The sequence below is a fragment of the Gouania willdenowi genome, chromosome 14 (assembly GCF_900634775.1).
Source record: "Gouania willdenowi chromosome 14, fGouWil2.1, whole genome shotgun sequence".
NCBI lineage: Eukaryota > Metazoa > Chordata > Actinopteri > Blenniiformes > Gobiesocidae > Gouania > Gouania willdenowi.
The window spans coordinates 21875302-21895898 of NC_041057.1; the positions used below are offsets into that span (position 1 = coordinate 21875302).

The window sequence follows — 20597 nt, forward strand, 5'->3', positions numbered from 1 at the left end:
TTTTTAATAAGTACAGTAGTTGCACATTTGGGTGTTTTAAAGGTTGGTTCTGTTGTGAGTGTGGATGTTACTTTGAAATACAACCTTAATAATGTTAATATCAGCTCAGAAACATGGAGAACATTCACTCTAGCTGTGACTAGAGTAGAACAAAGGTCTGTCGCACAAACGTCTATACATTCACCCCTGTGTTGTCCTGCTGCGTGATTGAAGTGACCTTTCAGTGCTATGAGGAAACAAGCACTTGTCTCTAAAACATCAGAAAACACTCCAATAGCACAAGATAAAGTCCCTACATTTGTTACTAGTTTCTACGGAGAAAACAGTCACAAAGAGTCTTACAGTGTGCATGTGCACAAGTAGACTGGTGAGGTTCGTTCAGGAGGGGAGGGGGGAGCGTGGAGCGCCTCACGATTCTACATACCACAGCTTTAACTTAATACATAATTGATGACCCCACCAACCTTCCGCCATCAGTCCACACAATTTTAGCTATTCTCTAATAACCTAAACATTACAAATCAAAATTTACAAATCACCAATAGCTAACCTGCTCCGGAGTAGGTTATGTTCTGGCAAAGAGACCAGTGAGTAAAAAATCACTGCCTCCTGACCAGTCAGTCCTCTTGGAGAATGAACTACTAATTCTTAGAAGATCCTGGTTGTTGCACATATCTGACAGCTGTAGGGAGAAAGAATATTTAAGGATAGATGCAGTTCTTTTGATTTAAGTGGTGACATTAACATCCCATATGAAAGCTATAGATTTTTGGTATATTTTTTGTATGGACTGCGCGCCATTTGTCAACTGATGAAGCCACCATGCTGTGGATGCTCTCCGTACAGCAGACCTTTGAATTCATTCATTCACTCACTCATAGATACTGCACTCTGTTGGCAATGCTGAGAACCTTAGCAGGAACACATGCTGGGCTGCTTTACACAAAGTGGCAAGGGTAAGGTAATATTGGCTGTATAAAATACAAACAATGATGTATGCTTACTGAGTTGCATGTCCCTTTCATTGGCTTTCCTTGAGTCATCGGAGCCATAGATTGAACCCACATCTCTATCTATGGAAGTCTGGGGGAAATTGAGGCAGACGACGTGAATAAAGAAACGTCTGTCCCATGAAATTGACTGATCACAGCACTGTCTGTTTATTGTCCAATTGATTAATCGTATAATCTCATGAATTTACTCATAAATGGAGTTCCCAATTGTCTACCAGAATTCCTTCCTCCCGGGCTTTTGCTGCTGCAACAGTGTTGGTTTTGGCCTGTTTTATGGATTTTTAATACTTTGTAGTTAAATAAAATTGTCTTTTCCTGCTCTGCCTGGTTTCTCCATGTTTGTGATTGGTCAGATGCTGCAAACTCCCCCCCTTTCTTGTTTAGTCTACACTGAAACACCTGTTGATAACCAGCTTACAGCTGCTCTGTGATTGCGTTTATTGGGTTTGAACAAGCCTGCTAATGGAGAGATATTCCGGAAATGTTTATCCAGCTTCGTAGTACAGGATCCAGGTATCCCTCTGAGATCCTGGACCAGCATCTGTGAAATGCAACCAAAACACAAATCTAAAAGGCTGCACCTTGAAAGAATGTAAAGCAGTGCCTGACTACATTTCTTAAAAACCCCTATCTAACATCTTTTAGATGAGACTGAGGGGCGGATTCACAAGACCTCAAATAAAGGGTGGTAATCCAGTTGCTTCCCTAAATCCTTTAGTGACGCAGTTTCTTCACCTGCTGCGTGGAATTCACTAAGATTGCAGCAATGATTAGGGCACGTGCAGAACTGGTGCAGACCACCCTTATTTAAATGAGCGTTTTGTACGTGCTGTGTTGAACATGGAGGGTGAACATGAGTGCGCGGACGCGAAAATAAAAATGTGAAGCAGCAGAATTGGAGGAAACGAATAGTAGAGGAAACAAATACAAAATGAATGAATTACAGCAGATAGATAGATAGATAGATAGATAGATAGATAGGTAGATAGATATTCTTTATTCATCCCCCAGTGGAGAAATGTGTGTGGAAGTGACTGTGAGTGACGGATGGGTTCATGCGCGTGACTGATCGAGTGCGTGTATCAGACAATTATGTTTTTATGCAGTCTGTGCTTTCTCCTCGCCCTTCTCTCTCTTTTCTTAGCAATTTTTGTAACAAGTGGTATGCAATGATTTATTGTTTTATTCGGCACAATATGAATATAGTTTTAATTTAATTGAAAAGCTAACTTGAGGCTAGCTAGCATTGGTAGAAGTTGGAGGAACCCATACATTAACACCCCACATACTGTGTGAGATAGATTTTTAGTAGATTTAATTAATACCAAGTATGATGGGACATTGATTAAACACAAATGTCGGTAGGTGACACCCAAAAAGATTAGCAAAATCTTGCATAGAATGGTTTTAATAGGCTTGTTCTTGTCTGAAATAATGAAGAAAAAATGTTTCAAATTTTTCCACAAAAAGTAACATGTAACACGTCATTTCATTCAAGTAAACAGGTCCATGTAAAACTAACAATTTAGGGATTTAAGCTTGTTTATTCATAGGTTTTCCAGTGTAAGTCGGAAATATCACACAAAAAACTAAACTTAATACCACCAGCAAATCTAGATTCAACTCACTGACTGTATCAGCCATCTCTGCCTGTTGGTTTATTTCTTGTAATAGTATCACACACACACACATACACACACACTGCAGCAATGATCTCTGCGTGTGTTTGCACCTACTTGTCAGTCTTTCTATTTTCCGTACTAAAACTATCACAGCAAACAGTTCCAGATTTCATGAATCGCATACATTTATTTCCCATATTTTAGCTCCCCCTGGGAGATCCACCGACTATGCATATTTATTAAGGGGAAATACGCTAAATGGATTGAGGACGCATTGGGAAGGGCAGCGGCGTCGCACTCCTGATTCCCTGGGCTTTGTACTCCTTACTAGCGCATGGAGTGACGTTTCCTCACATTTTAATACCACTAAACCTTTAGTGAATCCACCCCTAAGACTTCTTTTTTTTAGCTGAGAGGGATTTATAATCATTTGTATAATGTCAACAAAACAGAGGGAAAAAGACTGTAAAAATTATAGTTGGAATGCTGTGAGCTTTGGCTTGTGTCAGTGCTGCTTAGATGTAAATATTCATCTGCTCTCCCTCCTGATTTCACAGCTGGAAAATATAACCTGTATTCGATTTAAGTGCGTTCCCATAATCCAGCCCACACTGTGCTCCTCTTTGTTTGTTTTTGTTTTCCATAACATTCAGGATGTCATAGATCCTAAATACTTCAGGCATGAGGAAGAAAGAATATCTAAATATCTATTGGGCTTTTCAGGAGAGATTTCCTCTCGTATTTTTAATCTCAGCTTATGTAACTGCCCCCGCTATCTATTCATACTAAATACAAGCATCAAAGGAGCTCCATTGGATCTCACATAAACACAGTGTGCAAGATGCTCGTCTATGTCAGACTGTTTATGTATGTTTCTCACAAAGCCATTCACTGTAGTTCAGAATTTAAATGGTATAAAGTTATTGAACTACATGGCTGGACTCAAACCGTTCCTCTTGGCTGTTTGTAATATCTGAAGAATTTTGCTCAAACATTGACCAGATATAAACATACGTATATACAGTACATATACATACAGACAGACAAAAACACACACACAAAGCACACATGCATAGGTGCCTGGAGGCGTGCTGATGAGTGTCAGCTCTTTGTTCTGGAAGCCTAGAGAAACAGTCAGGTAAGAGCCTGCTGGGTTTAAAGATTAAATTCTGCAGCCTGTTAATGACAAATTTATGGTAACAAAGGCTGTTTTAAAGAAGCATAGGGCAGGATCTATAAATCAAACTCTATAATGACACCACGTTGGTTAGGGATGCGCATCAATAACCGGTTTTGTTTGGGAACTGGTTCTTAGTCAAACGATTCTTTGGAATCGCTAGCAAAAACCCTTTACGATTCCGCTATCAATTCTTCCCGGGCTGCGCCGCCACTGTAAACAAACGTACCCCATTCGCAAATTTGCGATGACGTCACACACACAAGCTGCTGTAGAGCAGAGGCGAGCTTCTTGCTGCAGTTCACAAAGAAGGACAACACCTCGGGGGTCGTCACCTGTAATAAGCCTTTTCACACTCTCACAAATCTTGCTCTCGTTCAGTTGTTGTGCATGAGGTCAAAGGTCAAGAGGGATAAACTTGCCATAGCTGATGGTGTAAACAGTGAGTCTGACACAGATTTAGATACTTTTTTTTCTGTTGGAGCATTGATTCTTTGCAAAAAATAATGTGGAGAAGTGGTATCAGTCTCCAAGGTAGAAATGCCGAGTTAGCTGCTAAAGCTAATGCTGCACACGAGCGGAAAATTCAGGTTTTTCCTGGCTTTTCAACAGTGATCAGTCCTTGTTGTTTCACTTATCGGCCTGTCCATCTTGTGCACTTCATTCAAATTTGTAAATAAAATAATAGGTTAATAAAAATAATCATGGACCTGGTTTGGGAATGGTGTACCTCATAAACTCATACTGTCCTTTTCACACTAGGAAATCTTGCTTGTCCCACCAATTATGATAATTCATTTTATTTATAAGCACTTTTCAAAAACTCAAAGACACTTTACAGTTGTTAAAGCAACTACACATGTCAAAATAAAAACAAAAACTACCAACAATAAAGGTAAATACAGAAAATACAGTAGTAGGAAGCAGATTAGGTCTGTTGCTTTAATATGGCTTCTCCCATTGGTTTTACAAAAGTGCTCGGATATGTGCATCATTCCAGGGTAGAGTCCAAATTCCGCCCGCTGGAGACCCAGGTAGTCAGTGTTTTTGTGTACTAGGGGTAATCTGTGTGGAAGCGAGGGGATAGTGGCCTTGCTTGTGCCCATACCAGCCTGTCATTGCCCGATCTCGTTAGATTTCGAAAGCTAAGCAGGTCTGGGTCTGGTTAGTAGCTGGATGGGAGACTACTGAGAATTCCAGGTGCCACAGTGGGGGACAGTCGCCCCAGTGGTATCTGTCATTGTGAATGTAGTGAGTGAGTGTTGGTGGTGGTCAGAGGGGGGCCGACGCCGCACTATGGCAGCCCCAGGGCAGCTGTGGCTACAATAGTAGCTTACCACTACAAAGTGTGGAGTGAAAGAATAATCCCTTAAATCTGTAAAGCTTTGAGTTACCAAAAAAGCGCTATATGAAATTGATGCATTATTATTATTTGTTATGCTGCTCCCATCGGTTTTTAATAGTGCTCAGATTGGGCCAAAAGTGACATCAGCGGAAAATAATAATAATAATAATAATAATAATAAAGTAATATTCACAATATAACCTTAAAACACTAAAGATCTCTGGAATAATAAAAAAAAAAAAAATACAAATGCCGTTAGGTTGGAAATATGCACAGATTAAACGAGCTTGTTGACGTTTATATCCCTCTCGACCTATGACCCCCCCCCAGGTCGCGCATGTGCACTTCCAGAGTGTGAAAAGGATCTGTACGCTAAAGGCTGTAACACTACCAATATGTCCAAACATTTGGCCACACAACACAGCATTATACTCAAGCAATGGCATGTCTTTAACACACTCAGCAGCACCATTGTTAGCACTTGCACAGCAGGTAAAATTAAACGAACATTGTCAGATAATGATAAAAATGAGGTGCATTTATTATCCTAAGCCAATAACCACTTGACTTGTGGACTCATTTTACTCATTTGAATATTGTTTATTCTCAGCGGTGAATATTTAAGATTTATATTAATAAACCTGATATTTGTTTTAATAAAACAGGTTGCATTCTTTTCTGAACTCATGTACTACTTGTTTTTCAGCCTATTTGGGAATCGATAAAAAAAAACAGATCAATATTGATAAAGCATCGGAATTGCTAAATCCTTATCAATATGCATCCCTAGCGGTGGTTCGTGTAACTGCAGCCATCAGCCAAGCCACGGCGGGAACGCGTATCAAATGTTTGTTTATCACCAGAGCCGATGCTGTGGATAGAGGACATAACAGAGTTTTGGGTGGGGTTTTAAAGGTTTTAAAGGTCAATCTAAGTTCACGGAGCCCCCCGACAACGTCAAACGTCAATTGTTTGTGCTGTGTTAGTGCTGGGTTGTGCTGAAAGAAATATCGTTTGTGCTGCTTTTGTTTTTAAGATACAATATAACAAGCTTATTATAAGGTGATGACGTCACTCAGCCCCCCACAACATCCAAATTGAACAAAAATGGTCTCAATCGTTGATGCTGCGTTAGTGCTGGTTTTCGGCTGACGGCACCGGACGGGTGGGGTTTGGACAGATATTAAGAACTGGTGGTCAGGTTTGGTCACATTGTGTCGTTTGTGCGCAGTCTGAAGTGAGTGCAGGAGCAGCCACAGCTGATGTAGCTTTGAAGAATACACAGTGAGAGCTGTGATCCGTGGGAAAGAATGGAGCAGAGGACAATTTTAAAGGAATACACCATTGAAACATTCCTTTTCTGCACAATAACATGGATTATATTTATCTCCGATACATGGATTATGTAAATAGATCCAATGGGTCTCTTGCATGTCTTTTGTTTGTGCTTCACTTTTGCTTGTTACCCGTGAGCTGATCTGATGTTAACATTAACAGTGCTTAACACTAAAACAAACAAACATATGTAATTTCTTTGAAAAAATAAAGGTTTTCACTGTCAGGTCGGACTCGAATGGAAAAATGCGGCTTGATGCACACTCTAACTGTGACACCGTTATTTATTTACTCGCCTTTCATGTGACTGTTTACTGCAAGACCTGTGCACATGCCTCTGCATGTATCTGTGGAACCAAATGATAGTTTAGTCCAATGTGCTTGTCTTCTTTCAGTCTCCAAGCTGTCTTCTCATTCTTTTTTATTTTTGGGTTATTGGGATTTTTTTTCTTCTCAAATCCTGCCCTATGCTCCTTCAAGGAAATAAAAACACACATAGATACACTTATATAAAAAGGCCAACGTGCCTCACAGAGACAGATGGAGAAACTAGCTTTTAAAAGGACTGACTCCAAACTCTAAATTAAAGAATCATCAAATATTCATGTTGACTCAAGCTTCTTGAGCAGCACAAAGCAGGAGCAACATGTGAAGGTATTGACATGACAGCCAGGGAACTTTGGCATCAGTTCAACATTAGGTTGTAAATAAACAACTGAATGGGCACATACTGAACAACTATGTCTTTTAAAGCTGCAGTATGTAAGTTTTTGTTTTTTTTGTTATCATTTGGTCAAAAATCCATAATAATCTTTGAGCATTTTGTAATCCAAAGTGTTCTGAGTGGACAGTAAATCTCTTCTTATCCTGGTCATGTAAATTAAGTTTATAAATCCGGGAACGTGACGCTGGATGTCAGCCAATAAGAGGTCCCACTAAAAACACGTGTGCTCCATGAGCTGTTTTGTCCATTACTATTGGCTGCTTGAGTGAAGTCAGGCACGTTCACGTACCATCAATAGTAAAAATGTAATGACGGACATTCCAGTAGAAGTCTCCTTCACGGCGTTAGGCACGACAGTTACACGGCAAATCAAGCTGAAAAAAGCCACTAAGAGCATATACAAAACATACCGTTAAGGGAGGTTGAATTTCGGTTTCAAAACGGAGCGGAGAGAGGATTCTACATACTGCAGCTTTAAAATAAAAAGACATAGTGTAGGCCCCATAGATCAATAGATCAAAGATACTTTGCTCAGAAAAAAAGAGTGAACTTGCTGTTTTGATCTCCACTGTAAACGCCTGGTTTATTGACAATGTCAGAAAAGTTTCAGTGATTTCTTGTTTTTGCCCAAAAAACTCTGCCAAAGTGACTTCCCAACACATTTCTGGTGTTTCCAAAGACTAATCACAGCACGGATGAAGTAAAAACACTTTTATGTACCATCTATGGACTCCACATCCCACAATGCAATGCGCAATACTTTTTCTGACACCGTTAGCAAACCCATTGTTTACTGTGAAGATAAGAACAAAGTTTAGAGCGTCAAATTCCAACCTTTTACATCTTTTTTTCGAATTCAGTTAATTTTTCTATGAGGTTTACACTATGCCTTTATCTGAAACATTTTCTTTTAATTTAATTTCATTTAATCAAATTTAATTTAATTACTTATTTAATTTGTCTCCAGCAGCTTTAAGATTAAAGTGGAAACGTTTTTGACTGAAGTACAGAGCATGAGTAGCCATGCAGCCTTCTGTGGCAAACAGGTTTTCTTTGTAACCGTTTTTTGATAGCAGACTTATACCTACGGATGGATTCCGCCTGCCATAAGTACTATCTCTCTTGCAGCATGGCTGCTGTTGAGGAAGGCAAGACTCCAGAATGTACAAAAAGTGCAAAGGCTTGAGTCACCCTCAGCTCGCTACAGTCTGATGAGCCGATTCTTGGCTGTGAAGGTGAGGATTTCATCTACTGCTCAGTTTCGGTCTGAATGCTGATATCAGCCTCTCATCTCACCTCACTCCTCACCACCGACTCATTAACTGCTGCCTCCAGAGTTGTAAGAGCTTTGCTGGTAACTGTGGGGACTGCTTGTACACATCTTCCCTTTGCTTAATTGCTCTGGATGATCAAGAAGCTCTTTTTAGTTACTCTCTAGAGAGAGATTCTTCCACTATGGGGTTGAAGAGGATTCAGCACAAAAATGAAAGCCTACATAACACATGCAGACTGACATGTGAACAGCTAACATTCACCATCGTACCCAAATCTGCACAGTCCAATGTAAAAACAGGAACACAGGGAGATATGCATCTCCTTTGACATCATGTTTCCACCTGACTTTCCTCCCACTTTGCCAACCTACACATCACACCTACTCACAAGCCCTGAAAGCCTTTTTACACAAGACGATTCATTCTGATCCTTTTGTTTGGTCCTCATGCACACAGTACATCATTTTGTTATGATGTTGTTCATGCATTTCAGGGACATTTTCATGAAAAAAATAAAAGACATAGGTAATTGCAACTTCTTTTTACATCAAGCGCCACAAGTGTACTCACCAACCTGTAGAATAACGTCAAACTCCTAATGTACTCCTCTTTGTCTGTAATGTTTTGTTTTTTTTCCCTCTGTCAGTTATTCATTATTTTTGTTGAAATATTGACTTAAATTAGATCAAATTTCCTAAGATGCGCAGCCATCTTTTCTGCAACATCTGTTCTGTTCTAATTTCCCTTTCCTCCACTGTCACTAACTCACACACTTTCCTCTTTATTATGGAGTTGCTTGGCAATAAACTTTGGTATCACCTGCTCAGAAATTCAAAACAAGTCTATTTTGAGTGTTCTCATGTTTTCCCTTATTTAGCTACGATGTTATACTATCTGCTGGAAATATATATACAGCTGACGGAGGTAATATTTTCACCAGCATTTATTTATTTACTTGTTTGTCTTGTTAGCAGGATTATGTACTTAACAGATTTTGAAAATATTTACATGGAAGATTCCATTAAATTTGGGTGGGGAGCCGGATCAATATATTTATTCTGGAATAGTTTGAATTAAAAAAAAATAAATTAAAAAAATGATCTCATCATTGGTGAAATTTAAAGAAAATCCTATCTCTGTTCATAATTGACTGATCTTTTTGAAGTTTGACTCAGTTACGTTGGGTCAGTTCCTCAATTTCCCCACCTAGTTTAATATGATTTGGATCCGGATTGTGCCCATACATTTGGAGCAACTGTATCGTTATTACTGCAAATGGAAATGTCTTCCAAGCCTTTAAATTGTGTATGATCTTGTTGCCACGATCAGGATCAGTGATTCAGATAACTGCCAATATTCGGCAAAGTGGATAGTTGGCACTTGGCAGAGGTTTGTTCTCTTTGTGTGCTCTAGTATTTGTGATGTTTTACTATGGAAAGAGAAACTGGCAACACTCACATGGTCTCGTCATTCTGAAACTCCAGTTTGCCGGACACTTCGTCGTAGTCCTCTCCAGCCTTAGCTGTGCCCTCGACGGTGTGGTATGGCACGGCCACCTTGCCCCTCGCCCCTGATGTCCGGTGAACCTTCACCTGCATTTTGCCGATGCTTTCGCTCACCCTCATGGAGTTGCTTTCAAACGTAAAAATGCCAGCATGATCGTCATCGTAGATGGTGACCGTGGCAGTGTGAGCGTTGCCTAAGGCGGCCTTGGGAGGGCTGTGGGAGGAGAGGCCCACAGTGCTGTTGCTGGAGGTGATGGAACTGGGTTCAAGGAGAGACACCTCAGCTCTGTGCACGATGCGAGGGTTTGTGAGGCGCACGTAGAAGTGCTCATCCTCTTCAAAAATATCATCATCAATAACGCCTACAGTGAACTCTTTGGTCGTCTCACCAGGCTTGAAGACAAGAGTGCCTTCTGCAAACTCATAGTCTGAGCCTGCATTGGCAGTCCCATCCTCAGTCCGGTAGTCCACCTATGTGGCACAAATGAGAAACAATATTAAATATTTAGTCCCTCTACTTTATTTAAATTGCTTAATGTTTAATATTTAATACCCCAAGCTGTTGAATCTTATTTTGATTTAACCTTGAGGCTATATAATATATATTATTACTTTTCATTTTACCTTAACAGTGCATCCACTTTCCCCTCCATGCCGGGTCACAGAAAGCTTAAGCGAGCCACAATTCTCAAAGCATTGGTAATGGGAAGGGTCGAACTGCAAGTAGATGGTGTTTGGATCTTCCTCTTGCCCACTGGCCTCATGGCAGCTCACCACCTTCCTGGCCTGGTCGGCCGCATGCTTTTTCAGGATGTTCCCAGCTCCGATCATCATGCGCGTGGCTTGGATGCGGTAGAAGGCCCGGCTTTTCTGCTGTTGAACCAACACCTGGTAGTTTGCCATCTCGATCAGTTGTTCCATGTCTTTCTCTGGGTGCCTCTGCTTTAACTCTTTGAGAGTGCGAGCCATCTCCCGACGAGCTTCCTCATCCTGATCCTGCTCCGTGCTCCCTCCACCTTCCTCCACCCCCTCCAGCATCCCATCCAGAGCCTCTTTGGGATGCGTATGAGAGTTCACACCCTGTCCATCCATTTCCAGGTCCATCTTTGTGAACATGGCATCTCCCTCCGACTCAATGATGATGCCTCGGTTTTTGTCAGCACGATAACGCTTGTGTACGTACTTGTAGAAGAGCAGTCGGCGGTCAGCAATCCATGCTTGCAGAACGCACAGAGGAAAGAAGAGGAAGGTGAGGACTGCCTCCCAGACCTCTACCTCTCCAGGGGAGAACACAGACAAGATGAGATAGAGCCAGATGTAGGCGAAGATGCTCCAGGTAGCGGTGACAAAAAACACCCGCAAGTGCTTTATCTTACGGGTTTCATTATCTGGTACTACATACACACATATGGCAATGATGATAAACATGTTGAATGCAGCACTGCCTACGATGGTGCTAGGACCCAAAGAACCAGCTTCAAAGTTATGGCCCACCACCTCAATGACCGACAGCAGGATCTCAGGTGCTGATGACCCCAGAGCCATTAGAGTCAGGTTGGACACCGTCTCGTTCCAGATGCGAACAGTCGTCGTTGTTGTCTCACCGTTGGGTTTCTTGATAGTGATTTCCCTCTCCTGTGAGGTTATCACTTCAATGGAGGACATGAAGCGGTCAGCAACAATTGACATGCCCAGAAACATGTATATAAGTGCAGCAAAGTACACAATGGCCCGGGCCACCTTGTCACCCACTGCTGGGTTCTGAGGGTTCCACATCGGCAGGACAACACCTTCCGAGCAGTTATCATCACTGGAGCAGTTTCTCGGTGCACTGGAGATATTTTTGGAACTGGAGCTCCCATGGGATAAACGAGTGACTCCTGGGAGAAGGACCAGCAGCAGAGGTATGATAATGCAGGGGCTGACCGGCAGAGAGCAGCTTGAGATGCGCTTGTGAAGGAGCATGGTGGCAGAAAGGATTGTGTAGACTTTTGATGAGGGCGATTGATGTTTGTCACATGGGAAGAGTTGCTCTGAAAGGCACAAGAAAAAGAAACATGCATGAAAGGAGATCCCTGCACCAATCAAGCCATATACAAGAAGAACATATTTCACCTCACAAGAGTTCACATTCATGCACTTTGGTGGGAACATTATCTTATACTGTATTTGTTGTAGAAACGTAACATTTTACTCAGACTCAGCTGAATGTTCATGTCTCTAATGACATCAACACTCTCCCGACACAGGAAATATCTCCTGGAGATGTAACAATCCCACAAAGTTACATCCGGAAGAACGTTTTTGCTGCTTGCGACTTAATTTGCTTGATTTGTAAATGTACATATATATGTATATATAAATCTTCTATATTTGATAACATCATTACTGTTATATTTACTTAGGAGGTTCTGTTTATTGTTTCAAGTGTCATATTAATGATAATTTGACAGATCATTTAGTCTTGTAACACATTCAGTTTGGAAACAATCATGCTATCACTGTCATGAGTGTCTGCCTCTCTGCATTTTTCTTGAAATGTTTTAATTGTTGAAAATAATTTCCTGTTGAGAGGCATGTTGCAATAACACATTAATAATAATAAATACATGAAACATAATAAAAAAAAAAGCAATCAAGATTCGTACTTTATTGTTACTTTTTCAACCTTTGAAGCAAATGAAATGGAATTCTTTTTATGGAGAGATTGCATGGCTTATTAGCCAGGACATTGTTATTTTCTTTCACTAAAATTAGAGTTTTATTTGTTTTGATTTTTTAAACCACAGGGTTTTTCGAACATGAGGGACAAAAGTAACAATGTGCAACATCCGGTTAACGTCATCTTACACTATGGTAATTACACATTTGATCAATATAGCACCTGGTATTGACAGACCTCACATGTAAGTAGTTTATCACATTGAAAAATATTATTAGTGTGTGATGTTACCTCTTCCCTAGTAAACATTCCTGTCCAACTCTGACACACTTAATGGAGAAAATTGTTGCCCCTGCACATGTAACATCAAAGTATAGACTGACTCAGTTCAACATGTGACTCTAAAAATATTTTCTTTGAAATAAGAGGTGAAAAACCGGTATACCTCAGCATGTTTGTCAATCTTTAGAATCGCTTCTACATAAAGAGGCAAAATTCTGAACTTGAAAGATTGATTTACCAAATGTAATTAACACCTTTCCTGTTTATGCATGCCATATGAACTAGTGAAGTGAAGAGAAAAATCCACAGCTCTTTTCTTGGCAGCAGCATTTTAACACCTTCTCGGGGAGAAGTAACCTAACAGCTGACCCGCGCCGAGGCTCCACTGGCGGTTGTGTTCCTCCTCACGCCGTGGTGATCTGCACCATCCATTCTCCCATCGAGAGCCCATGGCAAGTAATAGACATTACAGGAGTGTGTGGGCCACAATGGGACCAAAAAAGCAGGCGACGGAACATCGTGAGGACATTAAAAAATCCTGCTGTCAGGCTACAGCAGAAAACCATCATGGGTTAAAGCACTGAAAGTCCAGAATGCCGAGAAGGAAAAGCGTACCGCTTTCCTGGAGAACCGAGGAGCAGTACAACCGCATCAATGATGTGATCATCACCGGCCTACATATTAAACCTCGCTCCTATGCCCGAGTGGTGGCAGCGGATCGAGCTGGGATCGTAGAGGTGTCCGACTCCGTGAAGTGGCAAGTGGCATCTTTTCTCCAGTCCAAGGGAATAGAGGTGGACCAGAACACAGTGGAGGCCTGTCACCCGTTGCACAGGAGGAACAACAAAAAACCAGCTGTCATATTAAGGTTTGTCAACAGGAAGCACAAAACGGAGCTCCTGAAATAAGGGAGGAAGTTGAGAAGATTGGATGTGTACATCAATGAACATCTGACCAAGAGGAAAGCCTGTTTCCTGAAGAAGAAGAGGAAGATCAAGTCCACATGGACCTCCAGCTGCAAGATCTTCGTCAAGCTCAATGGGGCACCGGAGGAGGCAAAGGTCCTGGTGAGATATGACTGAGTACTGGAATAAAGTAAAATACATAAACTGATGCAACACTACTGTGGAAACAACGCATCACCAGCTGCTAACAGAACATCGGCTACTATGACTGTAAACGGTGAACATCCAGAATTAAAAACATTCAATTACACTGAATATAAAGAACAGGACTTGGGTCGACCCGGACAATAACTTCTACGACAACTGACAACTGCCGTTATTACTCTCAAGATCAATTTAACAGGACATATCAAACAGACAATAAACTTTCTATCATACATTTCAATAGTAGGAGCTTATAGTCAAACTTCAGCCAAATCAAACGGTATGTACAATAAGTCAGTTCAAACAACCATTCAGTATTATTGCCATCTCCGAAACATGGATCAGCACTGAGACGGGAGCCGACTTTGAACTGGATGGATACAAGTTCAACTACTTAAACAGAGAGGGGAAGGCGGGTGGAGTGGTAGCTACAGTATATACAGTATGTGGGTATAGACCTCAAATATAAAGTGGTCGAGAAAATGACAACAGCAATGAAAGATGTGTTTGAATGCATAACAGTTGAACTCTGTATATATGGGGGAAAAAAAGAATGTAACTGTAAGCTGCATTTATAGAACACCAGGTTTCAACTTGGACATCTTCAGGGATTGGATTGAAGAAACATTTACAGCTTTATGTCAGAAGGTCTTGTTTATCTGTGTGGGGACTTTAACATGAATCTACTGAACCCAAATATTAACAAACAATATTTGTATCGATACAATGTACAATGTAGTCTTCATCCTAAAATCCTAAGACCAAGTAGATTAACGTCTCACAGTGCCACATTATTAGTTTATATATTTACAAAGCAAATAGACAATAAAACAGTATGTGGATTATGAATAAATGATATAAGTGACCATCCACTGGTCTTTGTAATTCATGATAGCTGCCACAGGAGAGAGAAACGGATTATGGGACAACAATTTAACAGAGTGAGAACAAAAGAGACAATAAATGTATTTCCAGAAAATCTGTGCAAACACAACTGGGAGTCAGTTTTAAGCGAAGACAATATTGACAAAGCCTATGAAACATTTTTAAATACCTTAAGAAATAAGTATTTAGAAACCCCATGAATCTCAAGAGGATCACAAAATGCCTGTAAAAACAAGAACACACTATAGAGAATGAATTAAACATAGAACTGAAGCAGCAGAGAAGAAATACAAACAACATAAAAATCAATTAACTATTTTACGAGCATCAAAACAAGAATTCTATAGCAAATTACTAGATAAGAATAAAAACAACATGAAAAGCATTTGGAGCATATTGAATATTGTCATTAGAAACAGCTCAAAACAAAGCACTTACCCTCAACATTTTACTAATAATGAAAAGAACACTAACATGAATGATGTGGTTAATGACTTTGTGGTGGCAAAATTGATTAATTATGTATACTCATATATTTGCTTTTTGATCTCATTCAACTTAAAACCCCAATTTGTAACTTTCCACTCCTGTCTGATGTCTTTTCCTCTTCCTGCAAAGTCAGTGAACCCATACTCCCATGATACAGCTTCTCTAAAGGAATGTCAGTTGGCCTCAGTTTAATCTCCAAGGCCAGAGCACGTCCAAACCCACCCCGACATCGGAGGTGTCACAAACTGACCTTCCCCCCCTGGTCTCTTCTTTGTTGTCTGTGGAAGGGGGGAGGTGGGACAGTGGGGTTTAAATGTGTGTGAAAGGAACTTTTGGTCCCTTCTTCTTCGCGTCTCTCCTCTGGCCAGAGGAGACCACTTCTTTGTCTATCCCGCTTTGTACCTTTTTATTTAGTTTAGATTAAATCATTTTTTATTACTTCATCATCTCTCCTGTCTGGTCTTCATCATTTATCACCACAGAGTGTGTTTTCAAGTCAAAGACGAGGTAATCGTAAATTTCACCGTAACAACTTCAACAGGTATTTTGTAAATGTTGGACTGAATATGGCAGAAAAAAAATCAATAATCCTGGAGCAGACGATAATGGCAAGAAACATTAATTAATAGGGATCCAAACTGAATGTTTCTCACTGCAGTGGAGGAGAGAGAAAGAATAGATATTGTAAAAAAAATGTAAAAGTGAGACGTCACTTTACTGTGATGGTATAGATATAACAATAGTCAAAAAGGTTATCAAATAAATTGTTCATCCACTTACATACTGTACATCTGCAATATGTCATTCCAATCCGGTAAATTCCCAACAGGAATGAAAACTGTGAAAGTCATCCCACTTTATAAAACTGGAGACAGACACTGATTCAATAACTACAGGCCTGTTTCGCTACTGCCACAATTTTCCAAAATCTCAGAGAAGCTTTTCACTCATAGATTGGACAAATGTATTGATAAACACAAACTGCTGTCTGAAAGCCAATATGGATTCAGATCACAAAGATCCACATAAATGGCATTATTCGAATCAGTAGAATAAATCACAAGCTCCATAGACAAAAAGAAATGGGCAGTAGGGGTATTCATAGACCTAAAAAAAGCAACAAATCATGAAGTTTTAATCAATAAAGTGGAGCACTATGGTATCAGGTGTGTGGTTCTACAGTGGATGAAAAGTTATCTAATCAACAGACAGCAGTTTGTCTGTTGTTTGTGGTGTCCCCCAGGGGTCTGTGTTGGGACCAAAACTATTTATTCTTTATATAAAAGACATCTGTAAAATCTCTGAAATACAGTACTTCATTTTGTTTTGTTTGCTGATGACACAAACATTTTCTGTACAGGGGATAACTTGGAACAACTCAGCAATGAAATCACATCAGAATTAAACAAATCTAAAAAAGTGGTTTAACATGAGTAAGCTATCGTTTAACGTAGATTAAACCAAATGTATGGTGTTTGGTAAGTATAAGGGGAAGACTGATATAAAAGTTATGATAGAGGGTGTAAAAGTAAAAAGGGTTAAATAAATTCAGTTTCTGAGTGAGATAATTGATAAACACATCTGTTGGAAACCTCATATTAAACATATTCAAACTAAATTATCTCAACATGTTTCAGTCCTCAGCAAAGCAAAATACTTATTAAACAACAAAGCACGACATATTTTATACTGCTCACTAATACTGCCTTATTTGAATTACTGTGTGGAAGTGTGGGGCAACACCTACAAATCCTCACTCCGATGGAGTGAGGATTTGTAGGTGTTGTGCACAGACAGAATAAAACATCTGGTTTATTTAAATAAAATAGCCCGTGTTCAAGACGAATCATATTTCCATCCATTTTCTGACCCGCTTGTTCCTTTTCAGGGTGACTCAGGTCTGCTGGTCTCCAGCTTTCTATGCATCTATCACTGCTGCTCTACACCCGAGACAGAGCAGCAGTACATACTCCAGAAAAGAGCCATCAGACTGGTTCATAAGGCAGGGCTCCTGGACCACACTAATGCCTTATTTATTATTTCAGGCTTACTAAAACTCCCAGATCTGGTAGAATTCGAAACAGCTAAATGAATGCACAAAGCTGGAAACAAGCAACTGCCAGACAACATACAGAAACTTTTTACTGATCGAGAGGGGGGTTAGAACTACAGGGGGAATCTGGACTTCAGAACCAAGAGTGTTCGAACAACAATGAGGAGTCAAGACCTGAAACAATGTCCAAGCATGAGTTTAAAAAAAGGCTCAAACTTAAAATATTAACCGAATACAGGTATAAAAAATAATGAAGAAACTATAGGGTATCTCTTACACTGCAAACAGGATTATACATGGGTGACTGTAGATATAATTTTATATATAGGTTTTGGGTGTTTACAGGCATACTGGGAAGGGGAGCACTGTGTGAATGAATGTACAGTATATGAATGTGTTTATATATGTGAGTGTGTGTATATATCTGATGAATATGTATATGTGTGAATATTATTCATGTGTATATATACACATATATGTGTATATGTATATACAGTATAAGTCTTCTATATTTGAAAACATTCTTACTGTTATATTTACATATATAATATTATTTTTAATACAGAAAGAAAATTATAATATATAACTATGAAATATTGGAGAAGGGGTAAGATTTTCAGGCATGCTAATCTGATATATGAGATATGTACTGTATGTGTGGGTCTAATTAAACTTGGTTTATATATTTTTTTGTATAACTATATTTTCACAAGATGTAATTCATTTTATTTATTAACAGCAAATGGTGTATATATTTTTGGATGTGTGTGTATATAGGAATATTGGATATGTACATGATTGCACAAAATGTATTAAATGTCACATGCCTGAAAAAAGAAAATAATGAAGAAAAAAAAAAGGTACAACATTAATACCATTTAGAGGATTAACATCCACATCATGCTGAGCAAATGTGAGGAGATGGGTGAGCATGATAAAGTCATCCCATGCTTCATACTTAAAAATTAAAAACCTTTAACACTTCAAAAATAGGTTTCCTTCCGATGGCAGGATACATCTGACAATGGTTTATGTATGGCACATGCTCTCATTGTCATGCAGCACAGAAAAGCAACATTCTCCACTCTAACCTGAATAACAGGGGAGCACGCGCTCCATCAAAGCTACAGTACATCTCAGAGTGAGAGGGAGAAAATGCAGCTCTGAGCCTAAATTAAGTTGTTCTTAATAATAGATAAATGCTTGAAGGATTTCATTTAGGTAGGAGGTCTTTACAACAGCTTGACATCAGGCTGAGTGCAACGTGTGTAAGATCAGCACCATAGACAGCGGCTCTTACAACACACAAGGACGACCAGCCATTGAGAGAGAAATTAGGTATTTCAGACGACGGGTCTCATCACTGCCTTCAGCGGCAACAATAAACACCTTCAATACAACACACTCCATTGAGCCTGGCACACAATCTAAGACAAATTTTGAGTGGGTGATGTTTCTATGGCAAAAGCCGACTCTCCAACTGGTGAGGATGCTGGCATACAAATGCTTCTGAGAACTGTTCATGTCATTCTCTTAGAGGAGATAAAATACAACACATTGCAAACATTTAATGTCATGGTAGCCTTACTTTCTTTTATTTTGTTAAACCCACAAATGTAATGGATTTTAAGTATAGCCCATCTCCCCTTCATAATAAAACTGTCACTTTTATATTACATGCAACATTGGAGCTTTAGAAGCTTCTAGTTGTCACAAAACCTCTCAGTTACTATTCAGCAATAATTATTAGTGAGGATGTACACAGCATACTCACTATTGTTTTCCATGTACTTTATTATTATAATTATAGAACAGATTTTTGTCTGAGAACTCGTCTGACAAATTTAGTCAGATTTTACAACCAGATACAGACTACTAAGGACACGCCTGCTATTGGTAAAATGTATGTGAAATGTTCCTATTCAAACCTGTGGAACCGTGAACACGGTGCCCCCCTACTGTGAGTGATTATAATACAGTTTGCTGTATACACCTTTTCGCGTGATGTCAGCACTTGACCTAGCAACGCGCACAGCCATTTTAAGAGGGGTATGCTTTTGCTTGACAACCGCCATTGACCGCTGACAACAAGGTGGAGATCTTGCAGTCTGGCAGATTTTTATCGTAGAATGCCCAAATCCTGTGTACTTTTTGGCTGAACAAAAATATATAATTTTACAGAATAACTACAGAAAAAGGCCAGAACAGACATTATGGGTCCAAGTACTGAGGTGAACAAACAACGACGGAACTACACGGAGCCCAAAATCAAAGTGGTCGTATGTTTGCAGTAGACATTTTGTTAATGGTAGGTTGTGTATTTTGGGGATCTAATTTCTTCTTCACTGATTTTATGACAGATTATGAATTAGCCTACAATTAAATTGTAATTTATTCAGTCATGACTGAAATGTCTATAGCTAGTTAGCTAGCTACGGCTAGGCCTAACTAGAGGGCTTTCATGCCGGGTTTACAGCTCACTATGATACTTTACAAATGTAATTTTTGCCGTTATTCTTGACATTCTTAACATCACTTAACAAATCAGAATAGACTTCTGAACAGAGAATGTTGGTTGTTGGCATTTGCGTGAGTCGTGCCATTAATCTTAATGCATGGTAACAGGCAAGGGCAGACTGGCTTACAGGGACACCGGGGATTTCCCTGAAAGAGAAAAAGATAGGGGGAATAAACATACCTGTCAAGTATCCCGTTTTGGCTGGAAAACTCCCGTATTTGACCCCTCTTTCCCGCCATTGTCCAGTATTAGTATTTTTCCGTAAATATCCCGTATTTTAATGTAATAGTAAATAAAAGATAAATAAATAAAAACATTCCTCTGCCTAACTAAACTGAACGTTGTCACTAGCCTCGCGAGAACTGCCACCTGAAATGGCCTGAGTGGCAGATCTCGCGAGATTAGTGCCGACAGCGGCAACAAACCAGGAAACAACTCAGAAGAGAGATGGGTGTAGAAGACGTTCCGGTGGAAAAAACAAAGAAGTCGTGTAAACCAACCAGATGTAACTGTTCTTCATATTGATGCTTGGCTTTTGGGTCTAATCTGCTGACATATTTGTCAGACATTGAAGTAAAACCTTTGTGTTGTCCGCGGTAAATAG

The 20597-nt window shown here is 39.8% G+C and overlaps 1 protein-coding gene across 2 annotated transcripts in view; it reads right to left on the reverse strand.

The window, feature by feature from the left end:
* Positions 1-20597, reverse strand: part of slc8a4a (solute carrier family 8 member 4a) — a 44944-nt gene that overhangs the window by 21588 nt on the left and 2759 nt on the right. For both annotated transcript variants that reach the window (XM_028466448.1, XM_028466449.1), the window contains exons 3-4: positions 10620-12028; positions 9949-10466 (exon numbers count right to left, since the gene is read on the reverse strand). In XM_028466448.1, coding sequence (XP_028322249.1) covers positions 9949-10466; positions 10620-11960 — 1859 coding nt within the window. In that variant the 5' untranslated portion in view covers positions 11961-12028. The remainder of the gene's footprint in view (positions 1-9948; positions 10467-10619; positions 12029-20597) is intronic.